General features: G+C 40.0%; 3 protein-coding genes across 6 annotated transcripts; 2 read left to right on the top strand and 1 right to left on the bottom strand.

The window, feature by feature from the left end:
• Nucleotides 1–1,498: 1,498 nt before the first annotated feature.
• Nucleotides 1,499–7,369, bottom strand: LOC108011665 (BTB/POZ domain-containing protein KCTD9). 2 transcript variants are annotated; one of them, XM_017076864.4, is made up of 3 exons: nt 6,785–7,365; nt 3,452–3,583; nt 1,499–2,208 (listed from the first exon to the last, which is right to left on the bottom strand). In XM_017076864.4, the coding sequence occupies exons 1-3, from the start codon at nt 7,301–7,303 to the stop codon at nt 1,894–1,896; spliced, it is 966 nt and encodes a 321-aa protein (XP_016932353.3). In that variant the 5' UTR covers nt 7,304–7,365; the 3' UTR covers nt 1,499–1,893. The 2 variants fall into 2 exon arrangements, with proteins under 2 accessions (XP_016932353.3, XP_036673666.3); XM_036817771.3 differs by lacking the exon at nt 3,452–3,583 and having other exon boundaries at nt 6,785–7,369.
• A 1,047-nt stretch (nt 7,370–8,416) lies between these two features.
• Nucleotides 8,417–9,909, top strand: LOC108011603 (Golgi to ER traffic protein 4 homolog). Its single transcript, XM_017076773.4, has 3 exons — nt 8,417–8,682; nt 8,741–8,975; nt 9,028–9,909. Exons 1-3 carry the CDS (start codon nt 8,531–8,533, stop codon nt 9,658–9,660), a joined length of 1,020 nt encoding a protein of 339 aa, XP_016932262.1. The 5' UTR covers nt 8,417–8,530; the 3' UTR covers nt 9,661–9,909.
• A 7,221-nt stretch (nt 9,910–17,130) lies between these two features.
• LOC108011600 (E3 ubiquitin-protein ligase MARCHF5) lies at nt 17,131–19,069 on the top strand. 3 transcript variants are annotated; one of them, XM_017076769.4, is made up of 4 exons: nt 17,131–17,299; nt 17,347–17,883; nt 17,945–18,141; nt 18,194–19,069. In XM_017076769.4, exons 2-4 carry the CDS (start codon nt 17,350–17,352, stop codon nt 18,624–18,626), a joined length of 1,164 nt encoding a protein of 387 aa, XP_016932258.3. In that variant the 5' UTR covers nt 17,131–17,299; nt 17,347–17,349; the 3' UTR covers nt 18,627–19,069. The 3 variants fall into 3 exon arrangements, with proteins under 3 accessions (XP_016932258.3, XP_016932260.3, XP_016932259.3); XM_017076771.4 differs by having other exon boundaries at nt 17,132–17,299; nt 17,373–17,883; XM_017076770.4 differs by having other exon boundaries at nt 17,134–17,299; nt 18,197–19,069.
• Nucleotides 19,070–19,110: the final 41 nt, after the last annotated feature.

Genomic DNA, 19,110 nt, shown 5'->3' with positions numbered 1-19,110 from the left:
TGTCCGTCTGTCTGTCCGTCCGGATGAACGCTGAGATCTCGGAAACTATGGGAGCTAGGCTATTGAAATTTGGCGTGCAGATTCCTGAGCTTCTTACGCAGCGCAAGTTTGTTTCAGTAGACTGCCACGCCCACTCTAACGCCCACAAACCGCCAAAAACTGTAACTCCTACAGTTTTGATGCTAGATAGAAAATTTTAACTGAAATGTATTGTTCTTATCAATACCTATCGATTGACCCAAAAAAAAGTTTGCCACGCCCACTTAAACGCCCACAATTTGCATGCTAGATAAAAAATTTTAACTGAAATGTATTGGTGTCGTCAATACCTATCGATTGATCCAAAAATAAATTTGCCACGCCCACTCCAACGCCCATAACGCTTAAATCTGTCTACCGCCGGTAGGTGGCGCATTTTAATCTCGCTTTGCTGCTTGCATATCTCCATTTCCCTTTGAGTAACGGGTATCTGATAGTCGAGGTACTCGACTATAGCGTTCTTCCTTGTTTTAACTGAAATGTATTAGTCTTGTTAATACCTATCGATTGATCCAAAAAAAAATTGCAACGCCCACTCTAACGCCCACAAACCGCCTAATCCTGTGGCGCCAACAATTTGCATGCCACGCCCACTTTAACGCCCTTAACGCCTAAATCTGTCTACCGCCCACATAACCATATATTGAGATCGCGGGTAGGTGGCGCACTTCAATCTCGCTTTGCTGCTGAGTAACGGGTATCTGATAGTCGAGCCACTCGACACTTGTTATTACACTGGTACAGTGTTTGAACTAAGACACTGATTTTTTGGCACTGAATGCGGTGTCATTTGACGGGTATATTCAGTAAGAATACAACTAGCCCAGTAGTCTGTGGTATTTATCCCCAATGTCTCCAACAGCTTAAATTCGACACTACGGGAACTGCCTTCCAAAGAAATTAGGTAATAAAGTTGTTATCCTCCACGAATTGGAGTTCCAAAGTTTTTCGCGCAGTATTTATTAGCTTATCGTCGGTGAGTTATCATTAGAGAATCTGACATATCTAGCTTTTATCCCGCAAAAACAAAATTTGTAGAGCAACGTTCAGCAGAACTCGATAAAAATAGATTTATAAAATAGAATACATTTTTAATTTGTATACATATTTTTTTATAGTTTGTGTAGCTGTACTTCATTTTTTGTTTTATTTATTTTGAATGTACTGGGAAACATTTGTCATGGTCGTTCGGGCGATTAATAATACTGAAAACAGTTGTAAGTTTTAAATATATTTTAGTTATTTGTTACTTTTTTTTAACTTATCAAACGCACTTGTAATCTTGTCGATTAAACTTCTTTTCCGTCGATTATCGCCGCTTTCACCAGGGCTGAGCCGAAAACCCAAAACTAACAGAAACTAAAGGACTTTTACGGTTGTATTCAAATATACATACAAGCCTGCTCCGAATATTACTTTCGAATGTTTTACTCGAATTCAATTTGCACAAATGTTAATATTTTGTTGGTTTAAAAGTATTTTTATTAAAATAAAGTTCACATGATAAAAAATTATTGAATACAAGCTCTACAAACTGCTTAAAAACGGATCAAACTTAAATCGAAAATACATAATTACTTTTCGTCACAAAATTTGATATTTGTTGAATTTGCGATCTTCACTAGATTTTTACATTGTGATTTTGTTTGTTGTCCTTCGCACTGCGTTTGCAAACGGAAATTAAAACACAAATGGAAATTATGCAAATACAATTAAGTCCTAATACTGTTTACTTTTAGGGCTACGGTTAAAATTATAAGTATTTACAATCAATAATCTTAAATTTTTTAGTTTAATCATCAGAATCTAATATGTGATATGTAATTGCACAAAATACTGTCCCCATCGTATATATCATCGTATGGCCTGCGACATATGCAAAGGGGTCACCATTAAAGTAAGCTCAGCGTCCTTTAAATTAGCTCCGCGCAAATTGGCCTCCTGCAAGTCGCTGCCTGAAAGATTACATTTTTCCAAATCTGCACCTGCTAGGACTGCTGCTCGTAAGTTGCAATTTTTCATATTCGCGTTTTTTAAATTTGCTACACGTAAATTAACACCGGCCATGTTGCTGCTTTCCAGGCAAGCTCCTTTGAGGTTAACACCTTCTAGATTAGTCCGCACTCCTGTTGGATCCTCGAAATTACACCCACGCAAATTAGCACCTTCCTGAAAGATTTGGCGGGTTAATATCTTATGCCTAGTTTTAGGAAAATACAATTTTTAGAGCACTGCAAGAGTAGAGCTTACAACAACAGAGAACACTATAGTCGAGTGACTCGACTATCGTATACCAGATTCTCAGTTAACAACATTAACTTAACTTTTAGCATGTCGATAATGGCATAGAGAAAGCACGGGCTCTCTATATTTTCAAAAAGGTGGGACAGGCAGAACCTGAATTTATGGAGGTTAAAAAGGGCGTGACCCTTGGTTGGAACAAACTTGCGCTGCGTAAGAGCCCCAAAATCTGTGTTCTTAATCCCAGCTTTCTAGCTTTTATAGTTTCAGAGATCTCAGCGTTCATACGGGCAGACAGACGGTCAAGGCAAAACAAAAAAAAAGTAAAATTTTTGTGTAGCATCAAAACTGTGAGCGCCACAGTTTAGGCAGTCTGGCGAGAATCCAGGATATGCTTCCTTAATGCCTTCGGTGCAGCTTTTATAATTTCTGATTCGGACAAAAAGCTTGCTCTGAATCAAAACCTAACGAACTAAATAAGAAACATCGATCCCTTCCCCTTTTTGTTATTGAGATAACAAATCATTATTTAAGGAATTTGCTTGCCAAATAATTAACAAATTCATTGAATAGATCAAAATGACAACAAACAATCAAAATTAATTAATTAATAGTCGATGGCTTCGACTATTAGACAGCTAAAGAGACTGCTTGAGGGATGGAGATATGCTGTAGACGATAAATGGGGCTATAGGCTAGGTGGCTTGTTAGTGAAAACAATCAATTTCCTGAATACGGTGTGCGATCTCGAAAGAGTTAGATAATTATTGAATATTATTTAGCTATAACTTTTTAATGAATGTTCCGATTTTAATAATTTTGGCATATAAAACGGTATTGATAAGAACAAAATTTGTACTTAAAAATGTGGGCGTTAGATGGGTTTTTAACGTTATAGGCTTTACCGTCGGGATGCCACATTGCTGAATCAAAACTGCGCTGCGCAGGAAACGCAAGATATGCATGCTTAATTCCAACATTCTAGCTCCTATGGTTTCCAAGATCTTAGCGTTCATACGGACAGACGGACATGGCTAGATGACAATTGATCCTGTTAAAAAGATATATATGTATATTCGGAAACGCTTCCTACTACCTGTTACATACTTTCCGAAAAATCTAAGACTCTAATACTAATTAAAATTCCTTTTTCTGGTGAAGAAGTTCTTACCATGTTCGCGCAAAGCCCTCGCACTGAAACTAGTTGTGCACACTCCAAGTTTGCATATTGAAGGTCCGCTCGCTCCAAGCAGGTGTGGGACAAATTGGTGTGGGACAAATTGCAGCGTGACATGTTTGCGTACTGGGGAGGAAAATTAATGGTCTATTAATGATATTTAGTAATTTAAGTGTAAAAAGTTATTTGAGTTGACTTTTTAATATTATGCAAATACTTTGTACATAAGTAATTAATACTACTTTTTTCACTGTTTAAAGTTGTTTGGTAAGGTGACAAACTGATAATACACACTAAAACTCTAAGGAGGTGTGCAAATTGTTTATTTTTTCTTCAAGAAAAGCTGAAAATGTACAATAATGGAACACAAATTTAACTGTACACTTATAAAATGTTTGCTTCAGTTTTGTGCTTTAATAAACAAATTAAGTTGTTTAAATTCTAGTTAAGAAAAATCAACAAAAAATAATTGTTAAGATACAGATAGATATACATATATGGTCAACAAATGCCAAAAAACAAATAAATCTTCATACAGTACAAAATGGTCGTTGGTGTTGGAAATATGATGATGCCACTTTCATAAGGCGCAAAAGAAAAAAACTCAAAGTACCAGGAACCATTGCTAAAGATTTTGTTAGTACTTGTCAGTGCCTCTGTCCGTATGAACGCTGTGATCCGGAAACTATAAAAGCTGCAATTCTGGGTTTAGCATGCACATCCACATCCACATGCATTCTAGAGATACCTAGGCAGTGCAAGTTTGTTTCCTTAGGGTGCCACGCCGTCTTTAACGCCAACAAACCGCCCAAAACTGTAGCTCCTACAGTTTTAACGCTAGAATAAAATTGTAACTGAAATGTATTGCTCTGATCAATACCTATCGATTGACCCAAAAAAAAGTTTCCCACGCCCACTTTAACGTGCCACGCCCCCTCTAACGCCAACAAACCGCGACATTCTGTGGCGCCCACAATCTGTCTGCCGCGCACATAACCATATATTGAGAACGCGAGTAGGTGGCTAGTGATTCTGATCACCGACCTTAATGGGATCGGTGTGGTGCCCAATGAATTCCTTCCACCCGGCCAAACTGTTAATATGGATTATTATTTGAGCGTTGTGCGTCCTTTGCGTGAAGCAAATCGTCTAAAAAGACGATAAATACCGACTCGTTCTCCGAGACCATTTTGCCAAACATTTGATGCAACGGCCTTATTCTCCCGATTTGGCTCCGTGTGACTTTTGTCTATTCCCGAAACTCTAGAGACCACACCGGGGAACGCGTTTCAGGTCAATTTAGGAGATCAAAAATCGAAGAAGTCGCTGATGGCTAAACCGAAAAGGGAATGTTTGGCATGTATCGAGGATTGGAAATGAATTGGATGATTGGATGAAATTGATTTTAAAAAAATAAATACAAATTTTTCACTTTACGAACAAATGTACCTTTCTTTTTCCCCACAGTAGTATTTAGCCAATTTTAACAAAGGTAGCAGGTCAATTACCTTTTTAGCGTCATATAGCTCGGGTGTGTAGTTGTTCAGAATGAAAGCCTTTTAAATGTAGATTTTTTAAAATGATTTTTCGCCTAAATATCGGCTTTCTCCAAAAGTCGTAAAACAAATGTTTCTTATACCAAGATGCTAAACACTGTACAATTTTGTTCAGATCCTAGAACCAAGATTTAGCGCATACAAACTAGCAAGTAAAGGTAAAAAATTTGTATTTTGAAAATAGCTCAAAAAAACTTGTTTTTGAAAAAACATAACAAATAAGGTGTCCTTTTCATAGTTATCAACCTAGGCCAAGAACGTGGTGCATTTATAGTCACCGGATCCAACTATCACTCGCTAAGAGTGGACCAGATTTTCAATTCTGCTGGCATATGTAGTATTCGCATTCGCACATGTATCCATACTCTTTCGTGATATCGAGCCATTCATTAAGAATAAATTATTAATTATAGATTTAAATTCTAAGTGGCTCCAGTTCGGAAATAGAAATCTGACGTTCTAAAATGTTTCATACACACAAAAAAAATTCGTTGATAAAATTGACCAATGCAGATAGTTCAGTAACTATAAGAAATTGTACCTTAATATTTAAAATGGTTTTGACTTTTTTATATATTTTAGGGGCTTGGATAACTATACAAATGGTACCAGGTACCTTTTTTATAGTTACATATCTATTTCTTATATTAACCCTTACGTTAACGCATTACGTTAGAATAACTATTTGAAAAGAACAGATGACAATTTTTTTTGTGTGTATAGATTCAACTTATTCTCATGAAACTCATGTTTGCCTCAGCCGATTGCGACTCCCACAAACAGCCATTACCCAAATTTTTGCCTAGCACCCACGTTATTATATCTAAAGAAACAAAATTTGACATTCAGAGTGCCTTAGCCGAGTGCCACGCCCACTCTAACGCCCACAAACGAAAACGCTTTTGTCCCCCACATTTTTTTTAGTGTGATTGTAATTTTATTTTACCCTTTACGCATGGAGTAAAAGGGTATACTAGATTCGTAGGAAAGTATGTAACAGGTAGAAGCGTTTCCGACCCGATTACTAGCCGAGTCGATCTAGCCCGATGTCCGTCTGTCCGTATAAACGATGTGTTCTCAGAAACTATAAATGCTAATATTTTGGGATTAGGCATGAATTTTCTAAAGACTCTGGCGCAGCGCAAGTTTACTTCAGCAGGGTGCCACGCCCACTCTAACGACCACAAGCCGCCCAAAACCATCCGAAATTGTTGAATTCGGCCCTTTAGTAAATAAGAAATGATTTTACGCCCGTGTCTAACCAGTATATCGTCAATAAAACGTAAAAATGTAGAGTATTTTATTATACTCGTTATTACCGATGCCAGCGCAGACACCTAGCGGTGGGTAGCGGTACCACTGACGCTACTCGTAGAGTTAAAGGGTATTCTAGATTTGTAGCTAGCTGGTTTCCGAGATCACTGCGTTTATACGGACAGACAGACAGACACGGCTGGGTTGCCTTGGCTAGTGATCCTGGTCAAGAATATTTATACTTTATAGGGTCGGAAACGCTGCCTTCTACCTGTTACATACTTTCCGACTATTCTAATTTACCCTTTTACTCTTTGAGTAACGTCAGTGGTACCGCTATCCACCGCTAGGTGGCTGCGCTGGCGTCGGTAGTGTGTGCCGCGACAATATAAATGCCCTGAATTTCGATTTTAATTGAAATTTGAAACAGAATGACGGATTTCTGATAGTCGAGGCACTCGTCTATAGCAATTCATCTTGGTTCAATTATTCTCATGATTGCATCGCCATCGCATACCTTAAAATTGATGTTGCGGAAGTCAAGTTTTCGAAGATCAGCCCCGGAAAGATTTACGCCTTGAAAGCGCAGTTCTGTTATGACGGAGGTCTGAATGATGGCCTTAATTACATCGTTGCGCGTCAGTGGCCTATCACCCAGCGGACCCTCCTGTTGTCCCAGGCGCTCCTCTAAGTGGGTTACAAGCGAAAATATTCCAAAGAATTTTGCCTCCTCCAGGACGCCCAGTACACTGATGTTAGAGTCACAGACAAATTGGCCATGTCGCAGGTAGTTGATGATAGGCTCGAAGTATCGAGGGCTCCGGTCAATTAGGAAAGCTCCTTGCTCGTCCCGCTCGCTGGGCATTATGCTGCCATCTTGCAAGAACATTCGTGCTAGCATTGAGTCCGGTTCCCTGCCTACCAGAGTGTCGATGGTGGTGGCATATATCTGACCTCCCACATTCAGCTTGACCCAACGATTTGGGGAGAAGACGCTGGCATCCGCGGGAACACTATCCTTCAGGTCTCTGTCCATTTGCTTGAGCAGTTCAGCAATGAGCTACACAATCTGCTGCCAATACTCAGCTGTTTTAACTTCGCTATCTTCCTCTTCCATGTCATGTCAATCGCAGTGGGTTTCAATATTGAGTGTTCACACGGAGTCGCAACAACAGCAGCGCTTATGCTGTACGAAATGCTGCCCATCAGCGTATTGGAAAAATAAAAACATCCGTACCTTTTAATGGTATTTTTGTGCGAATATCATTTGGATATCAACTTCGAATATGATTGCTAGGAACCATTCCCATTGGAACCCAATTTTTTGTCGACAAATTTATTGCTTGTTGCTAAAAGACTTTTTATTTACACTATAGAGTTTTCGTATTCCTCCGAAATAGAGTTAGCGCCATAACTCGAGTCTAAAGATGTGCCGTTTCCCATATGTTCGCTGTTGGTTTTACCACTAAGAACATATTAAAGGTTTTTAGTTAAGTTTCATTTTTTCTTACATTTTGTATAATAAACGCCTTTAACAAGTTTTAATTTTGTAATTTTTGAAAAAGGAAATGCAAGTACTTTTATGACCCCGGATAAAATGGGTTCGTGTTTTTTTATTTTAATTTAAGAAATAATAAGAAAATTAATCTTCTGGTCCCAAACAAGTTCAGATAAGTACTACTACTATATAGGTATACTGCAAAATAAGCGGAAACAATTTCGCCGTCCGTTCTCGCATGATTTTATGTTTTAATTTTATTATTATTTTATTTTCTATCTACATAATAAATAAAAAATCAAGATCTCGGGTATTGTTTTTCTTGATAATTTAAAGAAGTGACAGAAAGTTCCCAAACAAGTATACAAAATTTTAATTTTAATTTGGAAATTTTCTCAACATTTTTCTATTATTTTGCTGCTAGAAAAAACCAACCGAACTATATACAAAATAGTGCTGAATTCGAGTTTATATTTCTGACTTCTCCATCGAAATTTATTGTTTTATCTTTCTCTGAATCGAAACTTTTTCTATATTGAGCGTCGGGCTTGACATGAAATGACTAATATGTAAAGCGGTAGTGTGAACTCTTTACTGCTTCAATACTAATAACCCGTGTGAAGAGGCTATAAGATTGCATTCAATTTCGATAGGCTCGTCATCTGGATGTGTGTATATGTAAATATAAAAAAATTAGAAAATTAGGTTTCCAAATCGTCGAAAAAGTTTATTTAACGCGTAAAAATCAACAAAGCAAACAAGCGAATGGCCGCCGCTGAGACAGGTGCTATAGCCAGCGGCAGTGCGGTGTCCACCGGGCAACGCGGCGTTAGCCGTGTTCTTGCCAAGTTGTCCCAATCTCTGGCCGGAGGAGAATTCTACGAAGCGCACATGATGTATAGGACGCTGTACTTTAGGTACCCTGTTTGCAAGAAATATGTTACACATGTACTAATATCGTATCGCACTTGATAGGTATACAGCGCAGAGGCGCTACCAGGACTGCCTGGATCTACTCTTCGACGGAGCCCAACAGCTAATAGCCAAGGAGCAGGAAAGCAGCGCGGCGGACTTGTGCCTTCTGTTAGTGGACACGCTGGAGAAGCGAGGACCGCAGACGGAGGACACCGATAACTTCTTGTGGGTGCCACGGCTGGGAGCTTTGATACGTGGCCTGAACGCCACGACGGTGGAGCGCGAAACGCTAATCGTGAGTTTTTAATCGCTACGTGTCGCAATAATCACTTACATGTCTCTTCCAGCAACGGACCATTAAGTGGAGCACGGCCCTGCACGGCCAGTTCGGCCATCCGGTACTGCACAAGTTGATTGCTCATGTGTTTTGGACCGAGGGCAACATCGAATCTGCTCGACACCATTACCTGCTCTGTCAGGACGGTAGCCTCTGCGGGCGGGTGCTGATTGAAATCAGCCAGAGCAGAGGTTTCCAGGGCGAGGTGGACTTATTCCTGGTGCAGGCAGTGTTGCAGCAGCTCTCGCTTAAGGATCGTAAGACCGCCGAGGAAACGTTTGACGAGTACACGCGCTACCACGCAAAGCTACTCAGACATGAGTTCCCCTACAAAGAACCCCTGGTTAACTTCCTGTACTTCCTGTTTCGCCTCATTGACTCAAAGCGTGTCGCTGGGTTTCGGGCCTTGCGGAAGCTTTACGATCCATCGCTAAAGCGCGACACATCGTTCCTTAAGTACGTGGCTAAGATTGGAGTGATCTATTTCGACGAGCAGCCGGAAGCTAGCCACGCAGGGACGCCTGGGTTAGGCGGTATGTTTGGGGACATACTAAATCGCCTAATGGCGGGCTTCGACGAAGACGACATAGACGATCAGGGCACCCCGCAAATACGGCAGAACGCAAATAACGAGCTGGACTAACATCAACTAGAGTTATTTGCAGGGATGGTGCATAATGGAGGAGGACCCTATGGTTGCTACTGTTTTTGGTCGCTTCTAATCAACGAAGTTTTTTGCCACGAAGTCATCGTGCTTTTCTTGTTATAATTTTAATTTAATGTATGAAAAATTATTTAACATAAGCGTATAGTCGCGATAACTGCAATGTAGATTCCACAGTGTTTTAGATGGAAATTATACAAAAGTGTAATTCACAATGATCAACAAGCATACGCCGTGTCACGTTTTTGGAGTTTTGCAGTGTAACCGCTTAAAATGGGATCTTTTGTAGGCCTAGAAAAATCCTTGAGCTTTTTGCGGAAGTTCAGAAATGGTTTTGCTATACCAAATGACATGGGTTTAGCAATGTCTCTAATTTTTGTTATAAATCGCATCTATACTTTTTATTGAATATTGAGAAATCCCTTTAGATCATCGGTCGGCAGCGTGATATTAAGCGGGCACAGGGAATAGCTATGCACAGCTAATGTTATTGTATTCCGTGTCGACCACTGGTCTAAATGGATTTGTTAATATCTATTGTCTTTCGAAAGTTACAGCGCTGAGAAGGAATGCCCGTCAGAGCGCTTAAGGGACTACTTTATCTTTTAAACGTGGTATTCACGAAACAGAGTTTTTCAACTGATAGCCACGATGTCTCAAAACCAACAGAGAGAAAATGTGTGACTAAATTAAACTGAAACGATTAAAATAGGCCACCTATTTGTGCACCCTTGCGTATAATGAATTCAGTCCGAAGTTTGCAGTGCAGTTAAGGAGACTTTTCGACTCCATAAAGTATATATATTCTTGATCACCTTTACTAGGCGGATATGGTCTTGTCCAGTTGTCATTTCTAAAGCTATCGGAATGAGACCCTCCCAAAAGTATTATTTCTATTGAAGGTAGAGTATAAGTCGGAACAAGACGGATGAAACATATATATTTACATAGATAGATACAGACTAAACTTTTTTTTCGAAATAAACGTGGAGACCCATTTTTCTGGTTAGTTTTGAGTCAATAATCACGCTGAACTCATTAAAAAACATGCCCAAAGAACCGTTTAAAAGAAATTCGCCAAAAGCCAGATTTTTTGCATTCGTTTAAGTTTTTTTATTACTATTTGTTATTTTTGCTTGTCAAGTGTTCTTGGTGGAAAATTTTCCAAAATAGTTTACCACGATGTAAAATCAGTTTTCAAAGTTGAACCTCATTCCATACATTTTTCAAAGCCAACACAAAACAAGAATAAATAAAAAAAATAAAGCATTTCGAAACTAGGAATCGGAACTCAAGTAAAGGAAAAATACCTGTAGAAACAAGACCCTCCAGTAGTGTCGCACCTTCATCTTCTACCGTAGCACCTTCTTCAAAAAACTAAAAACTAGCTCAACTCCTTTCTATCAGAATACCAGAGGCTTGCGTAGCAAGCTAACTAAATTGTATTCGGATAGTCTTTCTTTTGCATCTCACATTATTGTGTTCACTGAGACCTGGTTAAAACCGGATATCCTAAACTCCGAGATTTTTCCTGGTAGGTAGACCATTTATAGGCATGATCAACCTTCCAGGCGAGGAGGTGGAGTCTTAATTGCCGTGGACACCACCATCAAGTCGGAAGAGACACGTGTTGAGGAATCCAATAGTACTGAATTTGTATGTGTAAAGCTGTCGACCCCTGGTAGTATTGTATATATAAAATATTCGCCTGCCTCTGAGTCCCGGAGTGTTTAAATCATCTTTTTTGCTATACAGGCTCAAAAAATCTGTGCAATAGAGACCAACTTCTAGATCTGGGAGACCACAGATGAAAAAACGAATGTCTTACTTTTCATAACGATTTCACTGAAGGTTTTCTTGAACAATCTTTATCTCAAGTTAACTACATTAAAAATTTCTTTGGCCGTCTACTGAACCTGTGCTTCGTAACTAATCCGGACTGCGTGTTTCTATCCAAAGTAGGACCTCTTACTCAATCCGAAGATCCATATCATCTTGCTTTCGAGGTCTCAATCGACACTGGTGCTGTGTTAGAAAAAAAATCAAAGAAGTCAAATAAGCAATTACACTTGACCCTCGCTTAACACTCTTTTATGAGGAACTCGGTCTTACACGGTTACAAAATTGCTCCCACGATTGCAAAATATCGATGTATAACAAACTGGCTTAAACTATAAATGCCACCGAATGCATTTTAAATTTGATATGAATATAATCATAGGAACTCTTTACTTTTTAACATTTTTAAGTTTCTATAAAGTTTAACCTGTTAATTAATTATATGAAGCAACTTTTTTAATTTAATATCCACTTTTAATTTTAAAAATATGAATGTTATGCATGTATTAAGGGCATATACATAATACGTTGTATATTTCAATTTTTCAGAATCCGAGAAAGTTTTACAATTTTGTTAGCACTAAGCGTAAATCCACCAATTATCCTTCCTCGTTATATTTTGAAAATATTACCGCAACAACTGATCAGGCAATAGCCGATCTTTTTGCCAAGCTTTTTCATACGACATATTCTACTTTATCTCATTCTTCGCAACCTTATTCTTACACTGTATCCAGGTCTAATTTAATATTCTGTCCCACCTTAAACGAAAGATCTTTGCTTGTTGATCTTCAACGTGTCAAGCCTGTATATTAACCTGGTCCTGATGGTATTCCTGGCTGCGTGCTTAGAAACTGCGCGGAGGCCTTATGCAAGCCCCTTCTCAAATTATTTACCTTATCTTTAGAATCTTCACAATTTCCCAATATGTGGAAGGAATCGTTCGTAATTCCTCTCCACAAGAAGGGAAGTGGAAGCATGTAATTACACCAGTTTACAAAAAACAAGGAAGAACGCTATAGTCGAGTACCTCGACTATCAGATACCCGTTACTCAGCAAGCAGCAAAGCGAGATTAAAATGCGCCACCTACCGGCGGTATACATATTTAAGCGTTATGGGCGTTAGAGTGGGCGTGGCAAATTTTTGGATCAATCGATAGGTATCGACGAGACCAATACATTTCAGTTAAAATTTTTTATCTAGCATGAAAATTGTGGGCGTCACAGGTTTTCGCGGTTTGTGGGCGTTAAAGTGGGCGTGGCAAACTTTTTTTTGGGTCAATCGATAGGTATTGATGAGAACAATACATTTCAGTTAAAATTTTTATTCTAGCATCAAAACTGTAGGAGCCACAGTTTTGGGCGGTTTGTGGGCGTTAGAGTGGGCGTGGCACTGTGCCGAAACAAACTTGCGCTGCGTAAGAAGCTCAGGAATCTGCACGCCAAATCTCAATAGCCTAGCTCCCATAGTTTCCGAGATCTCAGCGTTCATCCGGACGGACAGACAGACGGACAGACGGACAGACGGACATGGCTAGATCGACTCGGCTAGTGATCCTGATCAAGAATATATATACTTTGTGGGGTCGGAAACGCTTCCTTCTGCCTGTTACATACTTTCCGACGAATCTAGTATACCCTTTTACTCTACGAGTAACGGGTATAAAAATTGATGAAATACGCCTTCAAGGCAACCTTTGTTTTTCGGTAATGTACATCTCCCTGATTAAGAAAAGGGCACTTAAAATTTTTTCTATGGTACCAATTTTTTTTTAAGTGTAAAAATCGTTTTTCGCCCTTTTTTATTTTCTAACTCGAGTTCTGATAAACCGAATTCGGTCATTAACTCGGACTCATTTTACATGTAATAGAATGCCCTTTAACTTTCTTATACACATCATTGAGTTCCATTCATTAGTTTAGAAGCTACACTTCGTTAAAGTGGAAAAAGTTGGAAAAAATGCAAAAACGCTGGCATAAATAGCTTCTTTAAAAATACACGCCTAAAAACCGAAATTATTTTTATGTTGATTTCTTGAAGGCTGAATCTTAACGGAGAATATGCGCCATTGATCACGACAATCCGTTGGTAAATCGGGTTTTTACAGATTTTTAAACGTATATACCCAAGTCCAGTACTCGGGAGCAGTGTCCGTTTCTTAATCAGGGAGATGTACCTTACCGGAAAACAAAGGTTTCCTTGAAGGCGTATTTCATCGATTTTTTTTTAAACTGGTGTTATAGAGGTATCTCCAAATTGTCAGCGATCCCAAAGCTCTTTGAAATTATTATTACTCCCCACTTGCAGCACCTCTGTGGGTAAGTTATATATCCGTGTCAACACCGGTTTATGAAACGTAGATCAACAACCACTAACCTTTTGGAACTTACATCATTTGTAATAAAGGGATTTATCATCTTCGAACAGACTTTAGTAAAGCATTTGACTCTGTTAATCACGTTCTTTTGGTTAGAAAACTGGATTTATTAGGGTTCCCTGTTGATGTATCTTAAGTTATCTGAATTGCAGAACACAAAGAGTACTTTTAAAAAATTCTCCCTCTTGTATGCTCCACGTCTCCTTCGGTGTCCCACAAGGGTGCTACTTTTTACTTTATGTATAAATATCCTTCCCTCAGTTATAACTCATTCTCGAGTACTAATGTACGCAGATGATGTTAAATTATGCCAGTAGTAAAAGGATACTTCTTGCCAGTCCAACTTACAATCCGATTTGAATAATTTTCAAACATGGTGCGCTGACAATTTACTGGACTTAAGTGGCTCTAAGTGTAAGGTAATGTCTTTTTGTCGAGTCAATCCTCAGTATGCGACATACACGCTGAGTGATGGCTGATTGGATAGAATAACTCTAGTAAACGATCTTGTCGTTCTTTTGGATCCAAGACTAAAATTTGCTGATCATATTTCGTCCGTGGTAAATAAAACTAGGGGTGAGTTTGGCTTAATAAAAAGGTGGTCAAAGGAATTTGATGATCCTTATATTACAAAGTCCTTATTTATTTCCCTTGTCCGCCCGATACTTGAGTGTGGATCTCCCGTCTGGAGCCCTCAATACGGATTTTAAGTCGAATCTGTACAGAAGAACTTTTTGCTATTTGCTTAAAAGCGCCTACACTGGGATGCAAACCTGATTTTACTTTCTTATTCTAGTAATGCTCTCCTCTTCGTCTATCTGTTTGCAGCTGCGGCAGAAGTCGTGGTTACTGAGTCCCAGCCTGTGCTCATGAGACCCTAGAAGACAGTGGCCCGTCAGGGCATTTAGGAGAGTGGAGATGTCTTCCCTGTTACATTGTAGGAGAGTTTTAGTTCATTTCGAGTTGTAATTTGGCCACGTGAGTCTAGAATTGTGGCATGTTGAGATTGAGTTCCAACGGTTGTTGGAGAGGGTGTACAGTCTCTGCCTGAGGTGGAGCTTGCAGGTAGCCTTGGACAGGGTGTCCTTATCACGAAGGATGTCGGTTGTCCCTTGTCTTGCTAGCTCGTCTGCTATGCAGTTGCCCTCAATATTTTGGTGTCCAGACACCCAGATAAGGTTGGTTCTTAGATGAGTGGCCATCTCGTTAAGAGATTTGCGGCATTCAGAGATGGTTTTTGAGTTTGTTGTGTAGGAGTCGAGGGCCCTGAGGGCTGCTTGACTATCCGAAAAGATGAAAATGTCTTTGTCGTGATGTTCTGATGTATCCAGGTGGGAGAAGGCTTCCCTTAATTGCCATGACTTCCGCTTGGAAAACACTACAGTGGTCTGGCAGGCGGAATGAGACTTTTATCCCAGTCCCAGTCTGTACGGGTGGGTATGAAGATCTTGTATCTTCTTTCAAAGTTGACTATGGGTGGAACGTAGTCTATAATATGTGCTGTTGAGCCGTTGCTTCGCGGAGCCTCAGCGCTGTTGCAGATGCCCAGCATTTTGCCAGTAGGTCAGGGGTTGGAGTTCGAGAATTGTCTTTAGTGCTTCAGTGGCGGTGGTGCGGAGCGCCCCACTGATGCAGAGCTCTGCGCTTCTTTGGATCTTGTGAAGGATCCTGAGGTTAGTCTCTCCCATTTTCAGCAGCGTGCCACGCGCACTTTAACGCCCACAAACCGCCCAAAACTGTGGCTCCTACAGTTTTGATGCTAGAGTACAAATTTTAGCTGTTCTTATTAATACCTGTTCTAACTGTGGCTCCTACAGTTTTGATGCTAGAGTACAAATTTTAGCTGTTCTTATTAATACCTGTTCTTATTAATACCTGACGATTGACCCAACAAAAAGTTTGCAACGTCCACAAACTTCAAAAATTCGTAAATATAAACGCGAATATCTCGAAAAATATCAAAGATAGAGAATTGGGATTTCAGATTTAGAATTCGTAGCCTTGAGCGCAGCGCAAGTTTGTCACGCAAATATGCCACGCCCACTCTAACGCCCACAAACCGCCCAAACCTGTGGCGCCCACAATTTTCATGCTAAATAAAAAATTTTAATTGAAATGAATTAGTCTCGTCAATACCTATCGATTGACCAAAAAAAAAGTTTGCCACGACCACTCTAACGCCCATAACGCTGAAATCTGTCTACCGCCCACATAACCACTTGCATATCTCCATTTCCCTTTTGTCCCTTTAGCTGAGTAACGGTTATATGATAGTCGAGGTACTCGACTATAGCTGTCTTCCTTGTTCTTTCTTTGTGCACCCAGCTTGACTGTGAGACCATACAAAAAATACGATTTTTCGACTGGTGGCACTCTTAGCCGATCTGAGTATTAGGTCTTAAAACAAAAACTTCTGATATCATGGTATCTCCATGTTTTTAAATTAATCTTGACTTCAACCCGGAAAACATTGAAAATTTGGAATTTACCTTACAATTCAGTGATTGTGAGGTGTACTATGCAGATATTTTTAAACGAGCAATAAAATTAAGTATAAACTCTCGAAGATATCTTTTTCAATATATAAAATTTTGATAATGAAGATTTGCTTACAAACATATATGTATAACTAAATGTTCGTACCGTAAGTTTGATATAAAAAAATTTTATTTATTTTGTTCTTGAGCCGATACAATTGGTTTTTGATTGGAAGAACACCGACCTGAATGTTACAAGTCTCAAACTGAACTCTCTTCCTAACTCCTACTTCATCTATGATCAAACCTCGGTTCTAAAACTTGAAGCTTTTTGTGAGTGGCTATTGATCTTTAGATAAATAATGTACGTTTTGGTGCGACAGGTGCCATAGCTTGCCATAGCATAGCATATGTATATGTATTTAATTTCAAGATATGATCAATTGTTGAGTTCAGAGCCGCTGGAGGGCTATTGGGCCAGCACCAACAACAATATCCTTATAAAGGCGCCATTGCATTACAAATGCATTTCCTTTTTAAAAAAATTCACGAAACGCCGAGTACAAAAATAACGTAAATTAGCAAAAAATATTAAATAACAAGCTAGTTGTATTTCGCATGGAAGGAAAAGTCGAAACCCCCTCTGTGTAAATAGGGTATTAGGAAAACAGTTAAAAACATCGCTGATAAGGGGCCGAATATCGATGTTACCGATGATCTAAAAGTATCGATAACATCGATGTTGACATTGATGTTTCTCCACCTCTATCAAATGTGCCCTGCAGAATATATCAGATAAAATTTTTTTAGTTTAATTTTTGTTGAGCACCTCAAAATAAACCCAAAGTATAGATACGCCTAGTAAAGAAGTGAAAGCACAAGCCTCAGGCCTAGCAGCACACAGTAAAGGGAGTGAACGCAAAGTAAGAGAGAAATGTCGGCACCCAAGTGCATTAACACACATAAATAGTACATGATATGGTGTGACAATTTTAGGGAAATGGCCGACAAAGGTGCAGAAGCCCCCACAGGCAGTGCGGACCCTGCAGATGTTGCCGAAGAAAATCACACAACGCTGACTGTTTCACCTGCATCGGCGAACAAAGGTCCCACAGATGCATCCACTTCTACTACGGTCCAGGTGGGTGGTGATGTGGCGGAGGCGGAGCGCTGCTGCTGGATCTGCTTTGCAACCGACGAAGACAACCGGCTGGCGGCGTGGGTGAAACCCTGCCAATGCCGTGGCACCACAAAGTGGGTGCACCAGAGCTGCCTCTACCGCTGGATTGACGAGAAGACCCAAAAGGGCAACGCCCTGCGCTCTGTGTCCTGTCCACAGTGCCAGACGGAGTACATAATTGTGTTCCCCCAGATGGGCAAATTTGGGGGTGCCCTAGAGGCGATGGACAATCTCATCAAGCGCCTTAGTCCTTTCCTGGCGGCTGGATTCTTTGTTGGCTCTTTATACTGGACAGCTGTCACGTACGGAGCGGTTACATTCTTACAGGTACTTATAACGATCTTAATTACCAATTAGTTGCCTTGTTAAGCGAATTTACCATTCACAGATTGTGGGTCATGAGCACGGCATGTCTATAATGGAGGCTGGCGACCCCCTCGTTCTACTCATCGGACTGCCGGCAATTCCGGTGGGACTGGTGCTTGGTCGCTTGATTCGATGGGAGGATGCCCTGTTGCGCCTTATTCGAAACCGCGGGACGGTTGTGCGGAAGTTTCCTTTCATGAGCCTAATTTACCCGAACCTGTAAGTTCACACACAACATTACACCAGCAGCCTTTTAATTTTCTGTCTTAAGCAGCAATCAGGAAGAAGACCAGCAAAGCACCAGCAATCCGGCTACACCCGCTCTCTCGGACCCCGTGTCGGCTACGCGAGTTTTCTGTGGCGCCCTTCTGCTTCCCACTATATCGTCGATCGTAGGACGAATTCTCTTTGACTCGGTGGACAACACGTTGCATCGCACTCTCCTCGGAGGACTCACCTTTATAACGGTTAAGGGAATCCTGAAAATTTATCTGAAGCAAAAACAATACGGCCGCCGTAAGAAGCGTCGAATCGTCGACTACACTGAGGAAAACATTCGGAATTTCATGCATCGCAACAATAACAATGCCGCAAGTGCGGCGCGACAGGATCAGCAGCCCCAGCAACGACCAGTGCCTCCTGCTCAGCGTATGGACGCAGTAATCACTCGCCAACGCGGCGATAGTGGCGGGAGCGTTGTCTAGGAGGAATAGTTATTAATTCAGATTTATAGGGCGAAATTTTTCCTACGAGTTATCGTTTGTTTTAATTTAATTGTTTTACCACTTGCAAGGACGCACCACAAGCCCTTTAACTTAGGTGGATAAAATTCTGGCATTGCCTGCAGGGAGGAAAGCTAAATTTATTGTTAAAGTACACTATGTGTAATGGCCGGAAACTAAATGTATATTCAAACCAGACGCCAATTAGCCTTGGCAATTATTTTATTAATAATAAAGGAAAATCCGCCATGTCCATAAATTTAATATCGATATAGTCTATAATGGATTTATATATGTATTTATATGTTTCCACACACTTTAATTTATACGTTACCCCTTTGTATATTATAAAGTTGCCTCTGTAAATAAAAGTAAAGCCCTCGGCTGTGGGTGAAATATAACCGTAAACTATATTGAACAGTAAAGTTAGTTTTCAAAATTTTGCGTATTTGGGCAAGATGTTTGC

The sequence above is a fragment of the Drosophila suzukii genome, chromosome 3 (assembly GCF_043229965.1).
Source record: "Drosophila suzukii chromosome 3, CBGP_Dsuzu_IsoJpt1.0, whole genome shotgun sequence".
In the NCBI taxonomy this organism is placed as follows: domain Eukaryota; kingdom Metazoa; phylum Arthropoda; class Insecta; order Diptera; family Drosophilidae; genus Drosophila; species Drosophila suzukii.
The sequence above is the reverse complement of the archived record's forward strand: the minus strand, read 5'-3'. Positions and strand labels throughout refer to the sequence as shown.

Excerpts from the sequence above, each read along its gene's own strand:
- LOC108011600 (XM_017076769.4), top strand. The coding sequence starts at position 17,350 with ATGATATGGTGTGACAATTTTAGGGAAATGGCCGACAAAGGTGCAGAA. Across the intron at positions 17,884-17,944 it reads GAGCGGTTACATTCTTACAG|ATTGTGGGTCATGAGCACGG; the intron begins GTACTTATAACG and ends TACCATTCACAG. Across the intron at positions 18,142-18,193 it reads AGCCTAATTTACCCGAACCT|CAGCAATCAGGAAGAAGACC; the intron begins GTAAGTTCACAC and ends TTCTGTCTTAAG.
- LOC108011665 (XM_017076864.4), bottom strand. The coding sequence starts at position 7,303 with ATGGACAGAGACCTGAAGGATAGTGTTCCCGCGGATGCCAGCGTCTTC. Across the intron at positions 3,584-6,784 it reads TCCGCAACATCAATTTTAAG|TACGCAAACATGTCACGCTG; the intron begins GTATGCGATGGC and ends TTTCCTCCCCAG. Across the intron at positions 2,209-3,451 it reads GAGGGCTTTGCGCGAACATG|GAAGGTGCTAATTTGCGTGG; the intron begins GTAAGAACTTCT and ends CAAATCTTTCAG.
- LOC108011603 (XM_017076773.4), top strand. The coding sequence starts at position 8,531 with ATGGCCGCCGCTGAGACAGGTGCTATAGCCAGCGGCAGTGCGGTGTCC. Across the intron at positions 8,683-8,740 it reads TATAGGACGCTGTACTTTAG|GTATACAGCGCAGAGGCGCT; the intron begins GTACCCTGTTTG and ends CGCACTTGATAG. Across the intron at positions 8,976-9,027 it reads TGGAGCGCGAAACGCTAATC|CAACGGACCATTAAGTGGAG; the intron begins GTGAGTTTTTAA and ends TGTCTCTTCCAG.